Genomic DNA, 18,320 nt, shown 5'->3' on the forward strand with positions numbered 1-18,320 from the left:
ACAGTGTCCATCTGCTCACATTTTGTAGAGTTAACTTCTTCCATACAGGGGCAGGTGAGAGGAAAATGAGGAACTAACAGGTTTCTAAGAATTTCAGGTTGATGTCATGATACAGACAAAGCCCTGCATTAGTGGGAAGAATCTTGTGTCCTAGTGTTGCCTGCTGGAGGGGCGCTGGCAGCGATTGCTTGGCTCTTTGAAGCCAGTGTTGGTACAGAAGATGGTTGCTGTTGCATATTAGCAAGGAGACGTTCTGTGCCTACATTGCTCTGGTGTGTTTTTATTTGACTTTTCAGATTTGCACTTTACATTCAGATAGGAAGATTGGCATCACTTTATGAAGCATTACAAGAAGCAGCCGCAATCAGGGCTGGAATAATTTTAGTGATCTGCAAGTCCATATTTGAGCAGCTGGAAGAAACACAAGGTGTTATTTTGCAGCCTTGGGTTGTTTTCTGCTAAGTTTTCTTCTGTAACCACTTCAGAGAGGCAACAGGTTGCAAGATTTACTGATCCTGTTAGCAAACTCAAGAACTTTGTAGGGCTGTCCCACCATCTGGTCTTTAAACTTCATGCAAATAGCTCTGGCAGCTCCTGGAAGTAGCTCCTGTGCCCAGTGGCACCATTTGGAAAGCAGCCAGCACAGCAGAGCCTTCAGGTGCTGTTGGAGACACACACACAAAGGGTGAAGTGAGGAGTGATGCTGGAGCAGACAGCTCAGCAGCTCTGGTTGTCCAAGGGTGGATGAAGTTATAGGACAAACTCTACTCTTTGGAGGATTTGAGCCATTCAAATGCATTTGGAATATGGCAGTGTGCCTTAGTGCCTTAGTGTTTGTTTCTAAAATTTTGGATCTGTTTTCTCTCAGGCTGGGGGCAGTCCTGTTGAAAACCTGTTGAAATAATACCTGGCTCCAAAACTGCCTGCGATGGCCCAAGTCCAGCATGCCCTGCTCTGCTGCTGGCATCTGCTCCGGAGCCACTCCAGCTGTGTTTGGCTTGGCAGGGAGCTCTCCTTCTTCCCTCTCTCATGGGCTCAAGCTGAGACCATGGGACTGCAAACCATGTCCATTCCCTGTTCTTGTCCCAGAACTTTTATTTTTGAGGTCATCAAGGACAGACTCTGCACTGCTTGTGTCACAAAGCATGGTGACCTCTCAGGGTGAGTACACAGGGCCTGGTGTTCTTACCAAATTCAGTTTACATGTGTCATCTTCGATCTGGAGCAACAATCCATACTGGTCCAGCAAGTACGTAGCCCTGGAGACTGCCAGAAGGGTGACCTGGAAAGCCTGAGAATGACACACAGTGTGTTTGTGTAGTTTTTAAAGAATACAGACATGCTTAAAGGTGACATCAATGTTCACAGTCCCTGCTTGAGGCATTTCAGATGCCAAAATCAGAGCTCATAAATCTCTGAGAAACATCAGGTCAGGGGTGCATTACAATGGTTCTTTTTTTCCTCCACAACCTACCCTTCTCCCTGCTTGAGCTGCACTGGCCTCTGCAGGTGCTGCCGGGTTGTGTGTTGGTAGGAGAGCATGCTGCCACCAAGCAGTGCACATACACCTGAGAAGAAGAAAAAGCGACGCTTGATCCATATCAAATCCTACTTTGCAGAGCATTATTTTGTCTTTGCTTTTTGCAGAAACTACAGCTGATTAGACTTATGCTTCTCTGACAACTCCATGTGGCAACGTCTAGCTGAACCTGCCTTGAATTTAAAGTCGATGCCAAGGAAGCCCTCAGGCTGTTTGGTAACTGAGAAGCTGAGAAGGAGAAGTTAAAACCTTGTGTGCTGCAGTGTATCAAAACTAGACAGAAACTCAATCTGGTTCCTGCTGCACACTCAGGAAGCAGCACGAGCCAGAATTGCATCCTGTTCATTTCTAGCAAGTTCAAGAGTTGAGGTGCCTCTGAAAGGCTGAGTAAATCACAATGCAGTTGCTTGAGCTGCCCAGGCAGGGTGAACACACCACGGCTGGTATCAGTACATGTCAGGACAGGCAGTTCACCCAGCTGAATGCACAAGGAGCAAAGTACCCTCAGGTGACTGTCCTGGGTTTTTCTCTGCTCTCCTTAGTCCTTAGAGGAGAACAGGATCTCAAACTTTAAGACCAAACCCACATGCCACTGCTTCTCTGCCATTGGGCTGACACCCGAGGAGATGGATGACTGCCTAGGACACATGGGAGACACCAGAGCTGAACTTCATGTGGAAATTGGGACACATAAGTTGATTTTTCTGCTCTAGACATTTTGAGCTGAAGTGATATGAATCTGATCCTACACAAAGCCAGGACCACTATATAAAAATCATATTTATGTACCAAATTCTTTTGTTTACTCCAGCCTGTCCAATCTCAAGCCAGCTAGGTGGCAGAGGAGATTTAAGAAGAGAACTGAATTAAGCTGCACACCACCCAGGGCAGTTGAGTTGAATGCAGGTTAGAGTTTAAGTCTGTGAGGTGCTTAAATCTATTTCTTAAAGCACAGAGTCACAGAGTATCTCAGGTTAGAAGGGGCCCATATGGATCATCGAGTCCAACTTCCTGTTCCTTGCTACCTCCAACTAAACCACATGACTAAGAGCATCATGCTGACTTCCAGGACAGAGTCCATGAGTGGGAGCTGAGCCTTTCACTCAGTCCTACCTGTTCCAGTTGCTGTGCCAGGATCCTTACTGCCAGCCTTTTAAAGTGAGAAGGGTGTCTCACCCTGGGGCTAACAGGTACTGGGCAGAACTCTGCAGCAAACTCACTGCCATTGATCTCACACCTATTTGAGAGGAAAGTTCAACAGATATAAGCAGAAATTAGGACTTTGCTGATGAGTTCATTGGACATTTAATACGACTTGCCCATCCACAGTGATGTTCCATCTTGGGGTGCTGTTGAAGTCTGGAGATGTGGCTACCCAACAGTTTTCCAGATATAACTCGACATTGAGGCTCTCGTCCTTCAGCTCCACCTCAAGAAACACAGGCTCCATGGGTTGTTTGAGTATTGCCATGCTGGGCCCATAGAACTCCATGAAGGATTCATCTCGAGAAAATGTCAGGGGATTTTGTTGTTGTTTAATATTATTTAAACTAAAACATACTTGGAAATTCTCTGATTTCCACAGCAGGAGATTTACCTTTGGACACTCTTGAAACTACATTCAGAGCTTGTCTTACCCTTCTGTAAGCTGCAGAGAAGGAAATGTTAGTGAGGTTCTTTAGGTAAAAGTAAGGCATATCTTAACAAGGGAACTTAGGACTGAAAGTCAGAGAGGTTTAAAAATGCAGGAGGAGAATTGCACACCTGCAGTATTTGAACGTGGAAACATTGTCCCAGAGCCAAAGGGAGGAGATGTGGCCGGGTCCCTGGAGAAGGCACCGAGCACTAGGGTCTCTTTTGCTTGGTAGTAGCACAAGACTGTTAGTCTAGAAGAAACAGCAATTTTTGTGTTCACATCTGTTTTCCAGCAGCTGTACAGAAGTGAGCAGTGTCAGTGAGCAGCAGACCCTACCTGTAGTCTGGATCTCTTGTGATTGTTGGTATGCTCTGTCCTGGAAGAGTCTCTTTCTCATAAGAGATTTCATTCTCATAAATAATGTGGTCACCTTCAAACTGTGCATATGGAAAGCTCATTGTAAATTGACTCTTCTCAGGTGCTGGGGTAGGGGACCAAAAGAGAAAATGCAGGAAAGGCAGAGAGTTCCAGCAGGTGTATCTGCTCTGGCCATGGACTTACCCTTACTGAAGTGCCACAGGTAGTGACATGGAACTTGAAGAAGGCATGGGCTTCATTATACTCTCTAGGCTTGCAGGAGCTGTCCCTTAGCTTGGTTTTACTCATGTCAATGGCAGGAACTGTCTTCATTTGGGCAGATACCATTATGGTACCATTTGGGTGGCATACTGAGAAAGGCAGAGTTGGTTATGAGCTCAAAAAAGAACCACACATCTTTTTATTGATTGATCAGTTGCATAACTTACTTATAAATGCTGAAGAATTAAAACTGCAGCTAATGGAGAACATCTGTAAGGTCTCCATAGTTCTCAGTTTCCTTAGGGCAACATCAAACCTTGCTTTAATTTTCTGAAAGGACACTTCCTGTGAAAGAGGAGATGGAAGAGATCTGTTATCTCCTGTACATCATCCACATGTACCAAGTTCTGCTCCATAGCCCATGCCACTTGAATACTAACAAGTCACCAGAGTTAAGTCAGTGTGAAGGCTCGAGCCTGAAGCAACATGGGGGCAGAAGTACAAGTTTTCTTGTATGAATTTATCAGTCACTGTCACAGAGATAAATTTGGACTGATTATTGTAGAATAGTTCAAATTAAATTATTACAGCATCAATTTTCCTCTGCCATGTCTTAAAATTTCTGCAAAATTTCCTTTAAAAGAGCTTCTTTCATAAAAGCTATATTGAAATATTGTTTCTGGCTCAGTGCAGATGGGAAATTTTGCCTCATCTTACTAAAAACACTAAGGAGCTTGTTTTTGAAGACTTTGTGCATATCTTTTAGAGACAAGTGGGGACTGCAGATTGCACAATACATGGCATTACCATAAAGGCCCATGTCTAATGCCTCTTATCCTACTTGCTCTGTCTCAGAGTCCTTCCCTCTGGAAGTTTTCCAATCTGTGTAATACCACAACACTACAGACTGTGTCTGTAGGACTCAGTGAGAGCAAGCAGTCCTATGTGCTTTAGAAAAGGCATTGCTGAACAGCTCCTGTACCTCATAGATGAGTCCCCCAGCAAACAGAGGTATTTGCAGGATCAGGTGTGTGGAATTGGTCGCTGCAAAGTACCCATTGGTGAGGGCAAGGTGCCGGTTCAGGAGATTGGTGCCAAGGTACAGGTCCCAGTACTGGTGCAAGCCAAAAGTGGGCAGGGTTAGATACAGGTTTTCTTCATCACAGGAGCCAACTGCTTCTGGTACTTCTGTGGGAAGAAGGTGGGATGAAGAGTTAGCAGTGAAGGAAGGTTTGAGTGGTGAGGTTTGGCCCAGGCAGGGATTTCTGTCACAGGTAAGAAACCCCAGCAGCCTGTAATGTGCATGCTGGCATTGTCTGCAGGCTTGGCTGTGTTGGAGGGGGTGTACCAGCTGACATCTGGTGGGCTGGGGAGTCCTGGTTCAACAGTGGCCTGCCAATTTGCTTCCAGGACTGTTCCCTCTTTCAGTAAGGCAAGCTGAGCTATGTGTGTAAATATATTTTTTTATCAACCTTCTTTGATCTGAACCAAGAGCTATTTCAGAGATAAAATAGGACAGTGAGGAGACTGTCATTTTTGTGGCATGCAAAAATTTAATAAATTTGAGAAATACCTAACAGACATCCTGAATTTTTCAGTAACCTGCTAAGTACAGCTCTTAGTGGATGATTTCTCCTTACAGAAATTCTGTCTTTGGAGATCAGAGCAATGTTTTTGAGTCAAAGTCCTGCCCTGGATATGGAGGCAGAATTGTGTTTGAGGACAAACTGAAACTTGTAGCAATGTCTGAAAGTTTTGCCAGCAGATGTATGTTCATGTTCTGAGGCATCTTGTTCACTGAGTTTGCACGCCAACTCCTTCTACACACTTGTTTTATTGCTCTCAGTGTCTCGAGGGCAGACTGTCTTGCCAGGACACAGAAGAGCTGCCATCAGTGGAGCTGCAATTTGGCTGTTACCAACAATGAGCTATGGAGGGGTGGGGTTTTCCCCAAAGCCCTCACCCTCACTCTGATGCTCTCACTGAATTCCATGACAGCCATGCTGCTGATGCAAACCAGTTAATGGCAGAGGAAAGCTTACCAATATCAGCAATCACACACTCCACCTCTGCTGAATGATAGTAGAGTGTCATCTCTGCACCCACAGTAAGGGTGTAGTTGACCAGAAGGGTGTATTTTGTTTCATTTCTATTCACATACTGAAAGAGAGAGAAGAGTAAGGCTGCAGCAGCTTTCAGAATAAGCAGGCACGTATATTTTGAACAACACAAAATAATTATTCCAACACCCTCCTCTCCCGTCCAAATAGCTCAGCTAGCCTAAAGCTATTCAGGAATTCGGCCTGGATTCAACAGCTCTTTCTGCCAAACATAAATATAGAGAATGATGTGCCTTTTCAGAAACTGAAGACAGAAATGGACACAGTGGTGGTTCCTCTGTAGCCCAGTGGTGGAAGAGCTCATAGAGGGAGATCCATGTCCAAATCCTTGTTCTTCTTTACTCAGAGTTTGGGCTGAAACCAGGAGAGTAAGTAATTGGTTGAATAGAAGGTGTGAGGAGATGCTGTGAGAAATCCCTCTCAGCATCCTCTTTTCCTTCACTGAAAGTGCTCCCAAAGCAAAACCTGGTGTTTGACCTGAAAGAAATACTTCTGGAGTCTTTTCTTGCTTTGATCCTTAATGCAAATTGACTGTGGTTTGACTGCAACCTGAAAAATATTTGCACAAATCCTGTGCAGTCAAAATGTTGTTCCTTGTAACAGCATCACCGCCCTGTGTGGTTTGGTTGAAAGAGTGGTAGAGGACCTGCAGGTATGCATCCTCTCACTGAAAAGAGATGTTGAAATCCCTCTGTGAGTATATACCTTTTACAAATATTTAGATTCCAAATGGTCTGAAGCTCCACAAAATTACATTTAGAGTACCCTGAGCCTGCCCGTAGCATGCTCGCATGGGGCATGGCCTGTGCCAGCAGTCAAACAGTGGGTTCAGGAGTTACTGGATTTTTGAAACTGGTGTTTTCCAGCATTGCAATAATTGATTTATTTTTCCAAGATACTCCTGTTTCAAAGGGCAGCATCTAATACAGGCTTGACAAACCTCTTCCTGTTGAGCATGCACTTGGACATGAGCCATGCTGACAGGCAATAGAGGAAGTAACATTTCATCCCATCTAATTACACTTGATACTGATCTCCTAGAGATCTATGGAGAGCAAGGTGGGGACATAAAAGCCTGTAATTTTAACTCAGATATCTCAGACTCATTGACACCTTTATGATCAAGGAACTGTTGTTGGTTAATAAAATCTGGACCATTCTGCAAAGGGTCTGCCCCAACTCCTCTGCTCTGCTGCTGAAGTGACCTGCTGTATCCTACCTCTTTCAGAACATATGGATCATCAAAAGAGACTTCCAGGATAAATGATTTTGTTCCATTAGAAAAGGGAGTTTCATAAATCTTGAAGCCGTGGTGCAGTGCTTCCCTCAGGGAAAATGGCACATTTCCTACTGTGATTGCCACCAGAGAGACATCGGGAAGAAAGTGTCCAAATGCAACATTAAATAGCCGTTCCTCTGGCACAGTATCTGCAGGGAGAGAGCATCAAATTACTGCTGATGTGGATCAAATAAGGAAGACATTGGGGTGGCCTCCCATTCAAATTCCAGGAAACTTAGCCAACAGCCATCTCTTTAATGGCTCTGATTAATGAGTGTTTGTGTTCTAGTCAGATCTAAAATACTCTGACTACATGAGAATTGCTTCAAGCTGCAGAGGATTAACAACAAGTACATAGACCTTTATATAAAGTGGGTTCATTGACTTTCTAGAGGTGCACTCTGATGTGCAATACCTTTAAAGAAATCTAGAATCTTGTTCAGCCACATAAAATTTGAAAAAATCATAATGTATGGTAAGAGGCTCCTTTTTCTTTTTATATCATTTATCCAAATAATTCCAAGTATGTTAAATGCCTTAATGCATTGGAAAATAAAATTTAAAAACCATGACTGCAGCACTGGGTGGCACAATGATTTCAGTATGCTCCCAAGGTATCAAATGCAGGCAGTTTGGGGGAGAAAATACCAATCATGACTGCTGTCCTCAGATAGCTCTTCCCAGTGTGATAACTGCACATCACAATATCTTTATTCCAGTGCTCACTGGAAAAATACAGGGATTAACATGAAAGAAATGTTTACATTTTTACCAGAAACTTGTAATTTAAGGCTAAAGGATTTTTACTTGTTTTTTCTTTAATTGTTTGTTTTAATATAATATTTGAATTTTTACTTTGCCTAGAAAATTGTAAGTGGGAGTTGAGAATATTCTGGTGAATGTAGATGTGTGGCACAGGTTGGGTGGAACAATGTATAGCACAGCAGAAGATTGGTAAGGGTTCATGAGAGGAATGACTTACTGTTGATGACAGTTGGTATTTGTGGCATGAAAGGTGTGGTGATGGATTTGATGATTGTATACTTCGTGGTTTGCCAATCTGCATCCGTCCATGTGTGCTCCAGAAACAGGTTAATGCAGTAAATGACTCCATATACACCACCAGATATGGAGCTCTAGGAGGTAAAATGTGTGATTAAGTCTTCTCAGTAGCTTAATGAAGAGATGGTTGAATATGGTTAAAATTCTCACACTAGGAAGAGCAAATGGTATTCTAGTACAGCTTGGGATGGATTTTTCTAGGAGATTTTGCTTGTTTGTTTGGTAGCTTGGCCCATTAGTCTGTTCCATGTGTGGCTCAGATACTGCTGAGATCCTTAATAAGGAAGTATCAGGGGTGTCCTCATTAAGTTTAGCACATCACCATATTTGTTTTGGTTTTTTTTTTTACCATCCCTGGATTACCATCATGTGTCTTGTTCTGTCTGTTACACAAATAGAGAACTCCTGAAGGGGAAAAGTAAAAATCACACCAATGCCATCTTGTAGGAATATTGCCAACTCCTTTCAAGAAGTTCAAGTTGGATGGAGTTTTGAGCAACCTGATCTAGTGAAAGATGTTTCTGCCTACGGAAGTGGAGTCTGGAGTAAATTGTCTTTAAAGGTGCCTTCCAACCCAAACTATTCTCCTCTCTTGTACTGAACATTCCTTTTGACATTGCCTCTGTATCTGTAAATTATATATTGATGAGGAATACACTGAGTTCAAAGAAGGTGAGTGCACCCCAACAACATGCAGAGAACCTGTTCCTTGCTAAATCATGCTGTCTTGGAAATTGGCAGGGAAATTACTCATTGAGCCAAGCCAGAAGTTTACCAGGACTAATTTCACTATTGAACAACACAGACAATTAAAGTCCAATGTCCAGAAATCCCTTCACTCCTAATGTATTAGTATGTCTTGTATATTATTAACGAAAGGCAGTCTGTTGCTTCTACCATGTTTTGTCATTATAAATTCCTTGTTTCTGAGTAAGTGCTTTCAAAACACAGAGAAGAAGCATCTAGCTCTTCAAATATTTATTGTATCTGCAAATTTTAAGCAGCAGTCAATCAGTATTTGGATTTATCATGATTTGATACATCCGTAATATAGGACCTCAAATGTGTTTGTTGTGACAGGTTTGTACTAACCTCCAGCTTGCCTCCTTCTGCTCCAGTAGGGATGGTTATTCTGATGTGTGTTTCATTGTGCTCCAGTAAGTAGTTCATCTCTTCTGGATTCACTATGACTTGATCATCCACTCCCATTACAACGCTTTTAGACAGAAAAGTTGATTCCTGGACCACTAGTGTGGGGATAACTCTTGGCACAGTCCATGTTATCGTGGTATCGGTGAAGTTGATGCCATCTGTGGAGTTAGACAGACAGTTCCAGAGAAGGGCAATTGGAATTACCACTCAGTCCTGTCTCTGCCTTTCCCTGATTCCATTTCACCAGGATATCTCTACAGCTTTCACTGATGCAACACACACCTTGTAGGATATCAGCCAAATGTTGGCTGTTTTGTCACAGAGACCCTGGCACTTGAAGCAGACCCGAATCATCAGTTTCAGGGGAATCATTAATTTATTCAGAAGAACAGGCAGCTGTGCTCCCATGCCACTGTGCCACTCCCAGCTACCTGCTCTGTTGTCCCAGGGATTACTGGCAGAAGGAAGAGGGCACAGAGTAATCTGTTTGGACCTTCTTGAAATATTGGCTTCAAGGTCTTGTCAGTTTAAAACCTTGTGCTTCCTCATCATTTGTTCACATTAATAATCTCAGTGAGATTATTAATGGCTGTGAGAGCCAAGTGCAGCCACCACTGCTCTGCAAAAAGCCAGGATACCCCTGCCTCTCCAGAGAAAAGGATTATGTGAGTTTCAAGGATGCAGAGCTGCATGCCTTGCTTGGAATAGTATGAAAAAGAAGAGCCAAGGCTGTGGGATTAGTCCAGGGGAGGCTCCCTGGCTCTTCTGTAGCAGTTTTGCTTGTTTCCAGTTTCCTGTATCTAATGTGGGGATTTGAGAAACCAGAGACAAGGCATGACACTGCACTGGGAACACAAGGAATGTAGTGTCACAGCAGGGACTGTGTTTGTCCGGGACTAAAGCCACAGACTCTTAGCTCATGTTGCTCTGAGGGAAGCTTGTAAACCTCTTCTCTTAGTGAGAATGGGAAGACTGTGTTTTCTACTACCTCCTTCAGTGGTTATTTTTAGTGAAGAAGGAAGAGATCCTTACCAACAGGACAGGAGACAGTTGTGTCAATCAGCAAAAGCAGCCACCGCTGCCTGTACATGGAAGTGGAAGTGATCATGTTCATATTTACACCACTGACCTGTTTGAGCCCAGGCAGAAAAAGAGAGCTGATGTTCTGGAGAGGCAGTGGGAACAGCAGAGCTTTGTGTCTGGCTGGGATCAGCAACTCACCACGCTGACATCAGACTCGTTGCTGTGGTAGGGCGCTCGCAGGTACACTCGGGACAGGCTGTTATTGAAGCTGTAGCCCAGTTTTACTGCGTCACTTACTGTTATTCTCTTTCTCCCTGATGGAGAAACAAACATCAGATGCCATTGCTGGTATGCAACATTTTGAGTCTGCAAGAGAGAGATGAGCTATATCAGTTCTATGTCTACCAAAGTCTCTTAAAAAGCTGAGTAGTGATACTGTAGTGCCTATTTTCCTGTTAGAACTGGGAGTAACTGGAATGATACTACGAGCTCATCTCAGGCAAGAAATACCCTTGAAATATATATGTGTGTATATATATATATATGTGTGTGTATATATATATATATGTGTGTATATATATATAAAATATGTATATATATACATATTCATATATATATATATATATATATGAATACGTAAAGACAAGGAATTCTAGAGCTCTTTAAAGCTCTTTAAGGCATGTTTAGGGATACTCTTCTAGCAGCCCTGGAAGAAACATAGACAGGTGACCTTGAACAAATTCCCTGTGGACAAAATATCTGTGCTCTTAAGAAACAGATTTTCTCCATGTCTGTTGATTGCTGGAGCAGTACAGAGGCCAAATGATGGACTACCATTACTGTGTAGCCTGTGTCAAAGATTAAAAAAGAGCAATGCCTGTACTGGCCTAGAACAGAGTCCCCTGCAGGGATGGCCAAACAGGAGCACAGTCAAAAGGAAAATGGTCATCAGGAGCAAGTAAGACATGAGAAGCATGGGACAAGCATATATATTTGAAAGAATCACAGAATGGTTAATACTGGAAGGAACCACTGGAGGACATCTAGTCCAACCTCCCTGCTTAAGCAGGTTCCCCATGAGTGTGGTGCTCAGGATTGTGTCCAGGCAGTTTTTGAACTTCTCCAGATGAGACTCCGCACCTTCTCTGGGCAATCTGTTTCATTCTTCCTCACATTCAGGTGGAACTTTCAGTGGATCAGTTTCTGTCTGATCTTTTGTCCTACTGCTGGGCACCATGGAGGAGAACCTGTGTCCATCCTCTTGACACCCTTCCTTCAGATACTTGTGTACTAAGATCTCTCCCAATCTTCCCCAGTCGAAACAGGCCCAACTCCCTCAGGTTTTCCTCATAAGATAGATGCTCCTGTCATTATTTCCTACTCATTCTTTCCAGCCTCAAATGTTTTTCATCTTAGCGACTCCTGAGTTATCTGTAACTTCTTTGTATTTTGTATGTCTTATTTGATTTCTCTTCTGTCAACTTTTCCAGACTTTCCTTGGGATCAAGTAAGATTTTAGCAGCCACAACATCTTTTGGTGATGAGTTTGAGAGTTTCACTACCCATTGTGTGAAGAACCACCTACCTTTGTTTGTCTTGAACTCAGTTTCCACTAATGGAACAAGCATATGACTCTGTTCTCCCACCTAAATGTCTTTTTGCAGTCTAGAGGTCTAAAAATACTTGAGAGGTTTTCAGTACTTGACGGCAAATTTGTCAACTCCCTTTTTTTTGTCAGAGATGGAGCTATGCCCCAAGAATGACTCATAAGAGCAGAGAGAAGAGGCAGGCTAGGAGCTGTTAGAAAGACTCCCCTTCATACCTCTGGCAGCGCTGACATCCACGCTACGGTGTAGTCATTTGAAACTGCTGGGACATCAGTCTTCACTGACACCTGGGGACACAGGAGAGTCTTTGGAAGCAATGGGAGCAAACAAGTCTTTTTTCAGTGTTAGTACAGGCATGGGGAACAGTATCTATCAGGATTTAGCAGTTTGCATTCATTGGAGGTAATTAAAGTGTTTCCGTGGAGGTTCCTGATGGCAGTAATTTTTGTGGCCTTAAAATGAGAGTTAATTAGCCTTTGTCTCTCCACTGGAGATGTAGGAAAGCAGGTTATTGGCATTAACAGGACTGGTTCTCTCTTCCCCACGCAGGCTGAACACCTAAAAATGTTCCCCAGTATGTAAGGTAGGTGCAGTGGTGTAAATCTTTCCCACATGTGCTGCAGAGTGAGGCAGGGAAACAGGACAGTGAGAAGATGTCTGTACCATGGTTTAATTGTGTAGCAACCCAGACATGACTGTATAGCCTTGTGTTCTGACAGGAGAAGTATGTTTTCTTTCTCCTGCCTGTTTCAGGCATGCACAGAAAGCAATGAAATTTGGATTGCTTGCTGCCTCATTTCTACACTGGTGTGTAGGTGATGGCAGCAGGCCAAGCAGCCCAATTGCACCACCTGGCAGGAGACAGCTCCTGTCTCACAGTCATGTCCTGTGAGTTGTGTGAGTCAGCAGAGATGCAGCTCTGCAAACTCTAGGTTTTATTATTTCAGAAATGAGGATGACATTCTCACAGATGCTGCAGCACTTTATGACCAAAAGGGACTCTCATGAACTTAAGAGCTTGGCCTTAAGTCTCTCTATTGATTTGCTTACAGAGGCTCAACTTACTTAATCTGTACAGTTAACTGAGTTTCACTGCATACAAAATATTTGTGGTATGTAAATGTGTTACCAATCAGATCTACAGTTACACATTCTGCTAAATATCAGCAGGTTGCTATTATGCCTGGAAGATTGGGTACAATCAACTCCTGACAGGAATTTGTGGAGGTTGCTGTGCCTGTCACAGCGCTTGGATGTAGCCTGGCCTTCAGTGGGAAGGGTTTTACCTCCATGTAGTTTTCTTCGCACACAATTTCTCTTGAAGCCCAGGATGCATAGGAGCAGTACATAGGGTAGGTGTAAGTGACAGCTGCCCTCATGCTTGAAAATGAGGAGACCTTGATGTTCACAGTCAGTGAAAACAGCTCATCTGCCTGGGAAGAAAAACTGGCAATTCAGCAGACGGTGTGGAAGGTTCCAGAAGTGGCTGCATGGGACCATGCAGCCCAGTGTTCTGCTTCTGGGAGTGTTTTATAATGATCAGAGCAGCTTGAGAACTGCAGTAACATCTCCTACAACATACCACCCTGTCTGAAATGGTTTGTGTCCAGGGTCGTACTGAGCCAGGGACAGCACTCACAGCCTTTGCCTCAGACCCCATCTCAGCTCTGTTCTTGCCACACTATAAAGGAGCAGCTGGTCAAACCTACCTTACCGTGAGGTTCATGTTTCTTCTGTTTGTGACTCTGTGTGTCTCCATATGGAGAGAAAGTACTGGAACTTTTGTTTTGATCTAAGTAGTTCAGATCTAATCTACAATGCTGTTTAATGTTTAACACTAGACTAAGTCCAGTAAAAAAAATCCTTTTGGTTCTTCAGCTCCTCAGGAGCCACACACAAAGTCATGGACTGTCCTTCTATCTGACACAGATGTGTATTTTTCAGCAGAAGAAGGTAAAAGCTTTACAGAGAAATTTCCAGCCTGGAAATCCAGGTCATTGCACAGCACACTGTATACCCCAGTTCTTGTTAGCTAACTCTGCCTATAAAATTTTACCATATTTTTTCTGTGGGGCTTCCAGGACCAACCAGACTAAACATGGACAAGCAATGAAGTTTCTACTCTGATTTGTTCTGGTTTTGGGTACATTTAATCTCAACTAACATTTAGAAATTAGAAATCCAGGCTACACTTTTGCACATATTTTTGGAAGGGGTGAATCACCTTCTGGAGATGCCTGCTTCTCTCCATTGACTATTGTGGAAGAGTAAACAACTAGTTTAGACTAGACATTATCTTTTAGATGGCTAAAGTTACGTGAGGCAAATCTGGGTCTAATAGACGTGTGTGATCTACGTTCCTAGGCATGTGTTAACAGGCACATTACCACACAAATTAAGCCAGGAAATTATCTGCCAGAATCACACTGCAAACATTACTTTTTCAAGCAGATGCCAACTTCTTTCCAGAGAGGCTTTCAAGAAACTCTCTGGCAAATCAGCAGCTACAAGGATATGCTTGAGAACTGGCAGCTACTAGCAGAGAACCAGCAGCATTAGGATAAGTGTCATTCCACGGAGAGAGGAAATCCCATGTCAGTCACACTGAACAAACCTCACAGCAGAGAGCCACTGCCTATTCATTTCTACACTACACTCCCAACACCAGTTCCTTGAGTTCAGTGTTCTCAAAACATGCCATTAGAATGCATATGCTATCTCAGGCTTGTATTTTTGGAGAAGATGCAGCAGCCTGAGCTGCTTCCCAGCCCGTGTCTGGGCCTCACCTCATTGGCCACGTGGCAGCCGAGCACCGAGGCGCGGAGGACGGGATTGCCCCACACGTCCTCTGACAGGACATAGCCACAGCGAGATGCTAATTTCTCATCCAGCAGAACAGGACCAGAATGAGGATCTACAGAAAAAGGGAAGGATATATGGGATGTAAAGCTCAAGGCAAGTCCTGGGGCAGAGTGGTGCTGAGGCCTCTCACGCAGCTCTTTTCCACGTGGGTTGGGTGCTCTCCAGGGACATGTGCTGCTAAGGAGCTGGTGACACTGTGCTGGCATGCGTAGGAGCACATGAAACTGTTTGGCATGACTCAAGCTCTCTCATATTATGTGCTCTTCAATGCCTGTTTCCTTGTGTCCAGAAGCTTGTGCCATTGCCACTTTGAAGTGCTAATATGGAAAGTTTCCCTGAAGCATCACTTACCTTTCTCCCTCCCCGATTTTCTTCTCTAGAAAAGAGTTATGGGCTATTAAATTCATCTGTTTCTAAAAATTATCAAGTTAGGATAATCTGCTGTTCACCCTGCTCAAAGGATCACCCAGCTCACAGATCTGTTTTGTGTGGGCACTTTTACATATTGATCAGGTTTACTGCTTCTCTCTGCATGCTGTGAGGCCTATAGGGGTAACCAATAAGATATGACAGGGACTGGCTGTGCTCAGCTCTTGATGATGGTAGAATTAATAACATCATATTTTGTTAATCATTTGCCCTCTGATTAGGGAAATTCTTTAGTCTTGGGCTAGACACAAGAAGCTGTGCAAATAGATAGGGTTTAACTAGCTGCCACTGCAATTTCTAGATTTGCTTGTCATGCCTGTATGTCGGACAGTTCTAGAGCTGCTGTTTCTGTAGATGTATGCCTGCAGGCAGGATAGGCTCAGGAGATAAGCAGGAATAATTTGGAAGAAGAAGGAATAGCTTTTATGAGACCAGCTGATAGAGCTGGAAGAAACAAACATCATTTTCTGCCTGAAGGCTGGTCTGTTTTTTCCAGCAGTATCAGTTACTCTCATAAATGCTATCCCTTCTGCCCACACCCTTTCCGTACTAGATTTTTTCGGTTCTGCCTCCAAATCAAATGAACAAAAACATAACCCAGAAAAGAGTGCACTGATCTCAAGAGAAATTAATTTGGTTTGGGGTGAAATCACATACTTTTTACAATCTGATGTGAACATTTTCTAGTTTTCATTTTGGTTCTGAAGATTTTTGTTTTCTGCAGAAAATGGAACCCGTTTGTCCAATCTGAATCATGGTATTTAAATGCCATTGTCGTGTTGAATAAAAAGGAAATAAAGATACCCTCCAAAGTGCTTTAATTGCTGCAGCACTCAGCCCTCATTGAGAGTGTGTTTTCTGGGTATTACCCAGCCTACGTTGCTGTTGTCATTATGCTGTTCAGGACATATCCAATCTGCAATGTTGCCTTTTTTTCCTTGCTAGACATGTGTAAGGGCTCAGCAGAAGAAAGAATGAAAGCCAAGTATCAGTCCTTCCTCCTCAGACCATGCTTTCTCCCTTCCCAGCACCACAGCAGCACGGGCAGAGGGGCTGTGGCTGTAGTTACCAGCTTTACTCCTCTGCAGGGTTCGTGGCCAAACTGAGGTGGGAGAGGCTGGCTCAGGGTGACAATGAAGTGCTGCAGCTCCCTTGGGGTGGGTTAGCAATTATCAATAGATGGCAGCAGCATCCAGATCACAGACTCTGGGATCACTTAGGTGATTCCCCAGCCTTCATGTTATTCGGGGCTGCCACTTGTAACTCACCATAGATTTCCAGCTGGAAGAACTTTCCCTGGAGCAAGAGTTTATTCAGTTTCATCCAAAAAATTCTGGAGCGGCAACTGCTCTCTACAAAACCTAGTGGGAGCACATATAGAGCTGATGAGTCAGTGGGACTGGAGGGCAGAGAAGAGGCACATCGTGTTACGAGCAAAATAACCGAGTTCTCATCCTTGCCTCTCTCCCCACTCTGCTTTTATCATGTTTCACCAACCTGGGGGAGCCATCTGCCTCCCTTGTCCCAGCCAGAACAGTAAGAAAAACAGCCAGATCCTGCAGTATAAGCACATGAACTAATAACCAGGAGAACAGAGAGAAAAAAATAGAATATCAAAATGGAAAATTAAGGAGATGGAAACCAAAGTCTTGTTACCTGTGTAGCAAGTGACCTACAGCCTCCATCTGTCCCCAGAGACCTGTGCATGGGCAGCAAAGTCCTCCTCCCTGTGAAGTAAAGGGGACACAGGTGTGCAGATGGAACTTGGTCAGACGCAGGAGGAGGGGTACAGGTTACCTTTCACAGACTGTGCTGTCTTCTCCAAACCTTGTGTGTGGACCAGGAGAGACCAATGGCTTCTGTTGTGGAAGGACACCTGGGTGGAATCCTGCAATGCCCTCCGACGTTATCAGAGCCACTCCTGACAAGGGAGGCAGCTCCCTCTCTCTGGGAGGGCACAGCACCCTCCTGCCAGATATTTGCAAGGTCAGAGGCTGCTCCTGAGCCTAATTGTAATGAGTACAGCAGAGGGTGCTTGGTGCTTTTCATCAGCCCATGGGAAGTTTTCTCATTCCTTACAAGCCAGTTGGGTGGCTCTAGCTTCAGGTCTTTAGAACAGATGAAACATTTCTCCAGAGGTATTTTAATTCGGTCTACACAGGAAATACATTTTTGTTTCTGTGAAATGTCTCAGTGACCCAGCCATGCCAGAGATAACAGCAGTACTTTGGCAGCTGCACGTTTTGCTTTTGTGGATCCAGTTAGGTTGCCCTTTGATTTGTTTGATTATCAGAGAGTGTTTTGGTGAAAACATCTTGTTTTCCGAAGTGCTGCAATATCTCTGTATCAGTCCGACCATGTGCAGGTCTGTAAATGGCCAAGCATCTTGCCTGGGAAAGTCTTTGCTCATAATGGGTTTGCTTCTCTGGGACTGCAAGTGACCCAGGAAAGAAAGGCTGAGAGGCTTGGAGAGCTAAAAATACAGCTCGTGTGGCATGGATGAGCCGGGGGGGGTAAGGAGTACAAGAGACTTAGGTTGCCATTTTAGCCATTTCATCCCAGAGCTCAATTTCTTTTTGCCCCCCATTTTGGGCCATTGACCAAACGTTCATACCTTACCTTTTTTCACAGACATGAGCAGAGCTGTGCTGTAGAACAGATTGTTTTTGCCGTGCACTTCACACCATTGTGGGATAAACAAAAGCCAGTGGGAACATCCAGGACACAGTGCAATCAGTGTGATTTCTTCCTCTTGCAGAGGACCTGTGCAGTAACAGCAGAACCCTCACCACTACCCTGCCAGACGCAGTCACTTTGCACAGCAGGGAACAGTGGCACACATCTTGTGTGAGTGCTCTGGAGTGGTGCCCTGGGGCTTTAGCAATCTCCTAATTAATGTCCTTTGGCCACAAGATCATTTCTCATTCAGTGGGAGCTGAAGTCCAGCTTCTGCCACAACTTCTCACGAGCCCACGCAGGACTGGCTGCATGATCCTGGCCCCCGTTAACTCTGCATCCGAGTGACTCTTCA

The 18,320-nt window shown here is 44.1% G+C and overlaps 1 protein-coding gene across 1 annotated transcript; it reads right to left on the minus strand.

Annotated features, from left to right (window-relative positions):
• Positions 1-260: 260 nt before the first annotated feature.
• On the minus strand, positions 261-17,135 carry LOC115494714 (uncharacterized). Its single transcript, XM_030270001.4, has 24 exons — positions 17,117-17,135; positions 16,946-17,016; positions 16,787-16,845; positions 16,558-16,650; positions 14,785-14,912; positions 13,285-13,431; positions 12,214-12,285; positions 10,590-10,757; positions 10,401-10,497; positions 9,309-9,526; positions 8,137-8,290; positions 7,095-7,303; positions 5,798-5,915; positions 4,738-4,943; positions 3,983-4,100; positions 3,738-3,904; positions 3,513-3,613; positions 3,305-3,426; positions 3,138-3,188; positions 2,860-3,043; positions 2,654-2,777; positions 1,475-1,568; positions 1,190-1,291; positions 261-661 (listed from the first exon to the last, which is right to left on the minus strand). Exons 2-23 carry the CDS (start codon positions 16,972-16,974, stop codon positions 1,209-1,211), a joined length of 2,742 nt encoding a protein of 913 aa, XP_030125861.4. The 5' UTR covers positions 16,975-17,016; positions 17,117-17,135; the 3' UTR covers positions 261-661; positions 1,190-1,208.
• Between the last annotated feature and the right edge of the window lie 1,185 nt (positions 17,136-18,320).

Source organism: Taeniopygia guttata, chromosome 3 (assembly GCF_048771995.1).
Source record: "Taeniopygia guttata chromosome 3, bTaeGut7.mat, whole genome shotgun sequence".
Lineage (NCBI taxonomy): Eukaryota > Metazoa > Chordata > Aves > Passeriformes > Estrildidae > Taeniopygia > Taeniopygia guttata.